The sequence below is a fragment of the Anneissia japonica genome, unplaced genomic scaffold (assembly GCF_011630105.1).
Source record: "Anneissia japonica isolate Jap-2015-1 unplaced genomic scaffold, ASM1163010v1 scaffold285027_len36607_cov111, whole genome shotgun sequence".
NCBI classification, from domain to species: Eukaryota; Metazoa; Echinodermata; class Crinoidea; order Comatulida; family Comatulidae; genus Anneissia; species Anneissia japonica.
The window spans coordinates 9,672-15,628 of NW_022751009.1; the positions used below are offsets into that span (position 1 = coordinate 9,672).

At 34.2% G+C, this 5,957-nt stretch overlaps 1 protein-coding gene across 1 annotated transcript in view; it reads right to left on the reverse strand.

The window, feature by feature from the left end:
• LOC117121591 (hyalin-like) overlaps nt 1-5,957 on the reverse strand; it is a gene marked incomplete at its 3' end in the record, with an annotated part of 21,982 nt that overhangs the window by 9,615 nt on the left and 6,410 nt on the right. The window contains exons 3-4 of the mRNA XM_033266826.1: nt 3,826-3,915; nt 3,202-3,405 (exon numbers count right to left, since the gene is read on the reverse strand). Of these exons, the coding sequence (XP_033122717.1) occupies nt 3,202-3,405; nt 3,826-3,915 (294 nt within the window). The remainder of the gene's footprint in view (nt 1-3,201; nt 3,406-3,825; nt 3,916-5,957) is intronic.

Below are 5,957 nucleotides of genomic sequence, written 5' to 3' on the forward strand. Positions count from 1 at the left end.
CAAAACAATTATTTACAACATAACCATAAAATTGTAGGGAAATTTAAAATCAGTAAAAAACAAAAAGAATCATGAAAGGCCAATACCAAACAATTAAAAATTATCGTTTATTCAGTAAGTATTGTCTAAGTTTACAAATAAAAGAATTGTACGAACAAATAACAGCATCATCTTTAATATCGGAGGGCAATGAAGCAAACTGAATTGGAAAGTTGTTAACAGATGAAAATTTAAAAGCGTTTGTATAATATACCGGATGAGTAAAAGTTAAAGTATATAAAAGTCGGGGGTTAACATGAATATGATTACTAACGCTACTGCAATGTGTTATCTTATGGAAACAATGAAAAATAAATGAGATCAGAATAATATATCGTCTGTCCCGAAGAGAAAGCCAATTGAGAGTAATAAGTCGTTCGTTATAATTAATGGGACCACAGTGACGCCAAAGAATTCTCCTAGAGACTCTCTGTTGTACTTTTTCAAGACGATTTACGTGATCTTGACAATGAGGACTCCATACAGGTAGTCCATACTCCAAGATCGGTAAAACAAGGGATTTGTAAAGATGAGACATGGCATCAGGTGAACAATTTGCAGCAACCGAAAAAATTAAACCAACCATTCGGTTAGCATGTTTGATAACATTATCAATGTGGCTCTTCCAATTAAGATTTCTATCGATATATACACCTAAATGTTTGTGGGTATCAACAACATTGATATTCTCACCATTCAGTAAAAATACTGACCTTGCAAAGTCACGTTTTCTAGTTATGTACATTAGCTTAGATTTTTTAACATTGAATTTCATTTTGTTATTTTGTGCCCACAAAGCAAGAGTGTCAATATCATTCTGAAGAAGTGATACATCATTCTCAGATTGTCTATGCCTAAAGATAACTATGTCATCAGCAAACAGAGCATGATCAGATAAAACATTCTGAGAAACATCATTAATGAATAAATTAAAAAGAATAGGCCCAAGGCAACTCCCCTGAGGAATACCAGAAGTGACAGGTAGGGGAGAAGATGTAAGACCCTTGAAACATACTCTTTGTTTTCTGTCTGTGAGATATGATGACATCCATTTCCATAGGCTTCCCTGAATGTTAAAATTAGTAGCAAGTTTATATAATAAAATATCAAAAGGCATTTTATCAAATGCTTTACTCATGTCTAAAAATATAGTATCGACGATACTGTAGCTGCTGAGCCACGTTTGTCAAGCAGTTTAGCCCATTTAAAATATATGTCATTAAGCTGAGTAACACATGATTTACCTCTAACAAACCCGTACTGGTTAGGATTAAGAAGGTAATACTCATTAACAAATGAATTTATATTATGGATTATAAGCTTCTCCAAAATCTTACAAATTAACGATGACAGGGAAACGGGTCTGTAGTTAGACATTAGAGCCTTATCACCAGATTTATAGACGGGAACTGTGTTTACACACTTCCAGTCCCCAGGAACAGTACCAGTACATAAAGACGTACGAAAAAGTTTCCAAAGAGGACAAGCAATGGAGCTGGCAATTGGTTTTATTAACTTAGCAGAAATTAAATCCGGACCTGGCGCAGAATTTAACCGAAAAGAGGAGATTGTAGATGCAATGTCATCAGGAGTGAAAATGGCATCGGATAATATGGGAATTGGAAGTGTACAAACAGGCGGTTCTCTATAATTAAACCCAACATTAATATCATTGTGTACAGTATAAGTATTAAAACCATTAACAATATCATGCAAATTAGATAAAACGGTATCGTTAGCCGAAAGGTCCACTGATTAATCTCAGATAAGAAAGTATAATACATACTCCAAGTATTGAAATACACGCCATCGTGTTGGGATTCAATATTTCGACATTAATTATGTCATCATCAGGAATGAAAAATTATCCATGTTAGCAAGCTTATATGCACTAGTACCAAAAGTGTTTAACCGATCAAAACATTACCTCTAGTAGGTGACATAGCAGTGATTTAAACAAAAGATCAAAGCATTCTTACTCTAATGATCAAAGATACCTACAAAAACAAAGAAAGCTCTTTTGAAGCTCTGAGCCCATTGTTAAGCAAAGGTATCGTTAGCAGGATTCACAAATTTGTTTGGTAGGCTAGACTTACGTTTAGCCTTTACAAATGAAAAAAACCGTTTTTTATTATTATCAGATTTAAACAGATCGTTTATATAGTCTTTATAAGACTTCATCTAGATGTGTTGCGCCATTTCCTATGCGATTCCGAATGTTCAGGCAAACCAGTATTCTTAGATTTCTTAAATAATCGTCGTTTCTTATGGATCATACGATGAATGTCTTTAGTGATCCATGGACTAGTTTGTTTTCGTTCTTTTCTAGTAACACATGGAACGCTATCACGGACAGCAGCATCCAGTATGTCCAAAAACCCATCCCAGGAAGTATACTATCTAGGCCCTAGGCTAGGCTTAGATTGCTGCCGTCAATCTGCGACGTATACTACTACCGCATAACAAATAAAGCGACATTCTTAAATTTACACACATTATTAAAATGTATTAGATGATAACCATAACATGATATCACTGACTAAACGATCTACCACCCTCGCATCGCAGTAACTACTGTACTGAAATAGGCTTTTTAGCTTTTAGGCCTCATGTTTTTGTGGAAAGTATAGACAGTCGTTATGTACCTGACAGTCGGCTGCCTTATCTTCACTTGTCTTCAATTTGCATTCAAAGGGTACATTGCTGCATAGCCAACTGTCGGGGATATACTGTAGTACCTCCATATGACTACTCATACAACAGAAAAAAACGTCGCATGGAGTTAATGGAATTTAAATGCAAAAACGATGTATTTCAGCAAGTATTAAAACCTTTTTGTTTTATTTTAGGCCTTCTTCAAAATACCTATGCCATAGCAGTTGATTTTTTTTACCGTAAAACCAAAAAAGTTTCATCCATGCCGACTTGCCGATCGGTTATCGTGAGCCCTGACTGAACTCTGCAGAAAATTCACATCGAACTTCTCATCGCGAGGTAAAACAAATGTCGGAAAACTTTTCTTTGACGCATACGCATTTGCATAAATGTCTACACACACACGCACACACATAATACAAAATAAAAAACAAAAGAAAAAGAAGAGTGATTACAATAGTTCCTATTGCATTGCATGCATAGGAACCAAAAATGAAAAGATTGTACCTCCAAACACTTGAACTTGACACAGAGTGAGCTTCGTGTTACTAGTATGACTTCGATATAATATAACATAACGTCCATTAATTGATGGATTGCAGTCTATGTAATAGTAATTGGATGAAATAGTGGTAATAGTAGATCCACACTGGTTACTACCAGGGATTGCCAATTCCTTTTCAACATACACATCAATGTCAATCAGACTAGCTGCAATACAAAATGTTAAAACTGTATTTAGTTTAAGAGTTATTAGTTGCCTAAGTTTTATTTATATCATATATTGCTATTTTTTTAAATTTTCCAAACACTTCTTATTGTGTCCATTTGACAATATGCTATGGTGGATACCAGCAGTAAAACATTTCTTTTTTGGTTAAAATGTTGAGTGGAGTTAAATAGCTCAGTGGTTAAGATGCTTGCCTTCTGATCCCAAGGTACTGGCTTCAATTCCTGTCTAAGTAGGATTTTTTCTCACGACTCCACTTCCTAAGCCTCATAAAGAGGCTGGGCTTATAAAGCATCATTCTCATCCTGTAAGTGGCAAGTGTACTTGCTATTGGATGTGAAGGAAATTAAAGAAAAAAAAATTTACATGTAATATTTGTCAAAAACGCATTTACAATTTACCTTCATTTCCAGGAAGTATATAAAGATAGTCAACACTGTAGATGACTCCTAAATCAACATACCAAAAATAAGCAGTCGCTTGTTGCATTGCTAGAAGAACAAAAAGTTTGTTCACATTAATAGTCATTTGCACGTATATTATCAGAAACTTATATTAAAAAGAAATAGAATAAATTATTAAACAAAGCTAATAAAATACAGAACTTTACACTTAGAATTTTACAGAACTTTACACTTAGAATTTTTAACAAAGAGATCACCATTTATACCAGCCTATATGAACTCAAAATGGTGTTGAATCTACAAAAAGTGTTCCTGATCAGTAATCAAGCCCTCTCTCAAGCCCCTTTCAGACAGAGCTGCAATACCACAATATTGCGGTAAGCAAGCCGACATGGGTTTTTGTCTGAAAGGGTCGATATGCCAATATGCACGCTTATTTCAGACCACCTCGCACTCTAGTATAATGCTGCAATATTGCAGCATTACGGTTACTGGCTTGTTTTGTCTGAAAGGGTATTGCAGCAATGAAGCCGGCGGGTGCATTATTTATGCACTGGCACGAACAACATTAAAGTTGAAAACAATTGAGCACAGTGGTATTTATATTATTTGTTCACTTCCTTTTCGTGGTTTGTAAAAATAAAGATCTCATATTTCGTCGCAATTGTGCAAAATATTGTTTAACTTAATCAAGTCAACCAGCAATCAACAAAGAATCAACACAACAAGAACATCACAATATTATTTATTTTATTTTTTGTACACTTTGAGGAAGGTGGCATAAAACAGCAATAGATGACAGTCATCAGTCCTTCTACACCAAAGAAAGATTAAATTTACTGCCCTTGGAACAGCAACATTTACACAGCAACAACTGTAATGTTTGATCGGGTGCCATAGTGACAAAAATGTAAACAAAAAATTGAGCCCTCTGTGTTTGAAACTGCTAATATTGCGCCATTCTCTAGGACCCTTTCAGACAGAAAGCGTTGGATTACCGCAATATTTCCGTAACAAAGTGGCTGTATGAAAGGTTATAGACCGGTTATTATGTTGGCATGCTTACTGCAATATTGTGGTAACGTCTATCTGAAAGGGGCATCAGAGAGTGGGCTAAAAATAAGTTTTGTTACTAATATTCTTTTCTTGATCAGCTCACTCAGTCAAACTATGATTATTATTTAAAAAAACAGACCTCTGCGAGGCCCAAGGTTTAGCCCAATTGCCCAGACGACGAGCTCTGTTCAATGTCAAGTATCAAGTTTGTTTTAATCAAACCACAAAATAATTCTATGCTGTATCTGTAGAACTTTATCCAAACCACAGTATTGAAGGTTTTTGGAGTGTTTTCTATCCATACTATCCAGGAAAGTCCCTAGAGTCCAATCCATCACATTTAAGACAGTTAGTTGGACAACGAAAGTAAACAACATTCCATATGTTATTATGGCAAGCCTCAGCTGTCTTAGGCCTACAAAAAATATTATATTATTTATGTTTCCTATTATATTATTTACGTTTGTTATTATATTATTTACGTTCATTATTATATTATTAAAATTTATTATTATATTATATATGTTCATAATTATAATATATGTGTTTATTATTATACTATAGATGTTTATTATGTTATAATGTCATATATATATGTACGTTATTAGTATATTACATACATTTATTATTATTACATTACATACATTCATTTTATTATTTACATATAGTAATATACTATTGACGTTATTATATTATGTACGTTTAGTATATTATTTACTTTTGTTGTTATATTATATAAGTTACAGGCCCGTAGCCAGGGGTGGATTTTTATGGTTCGGGCGAACCCCCTCGAATTTTTGAATGAGTCCCACTCGGACGAAATGTCTGTTTTTAACTTACCCAGCATTAACGCCCGTATTCTTAAAACAAACTTTAGTCGAACTTCGAACTAGAACTTCATTTAGTGCTAGTTGCATCTTTAACTTCAATTTGTATTCACAAACAATGTAGTTGAAGTTTTAACTACGACTAAATCAAGTCCTAGTTTTAGTTCAACTGAAGACGACTGGCAAGCCACGACTATCAAACTAACCAATGAAAAGGGCTAACTTTAATAGCAGACGAAATTTTAG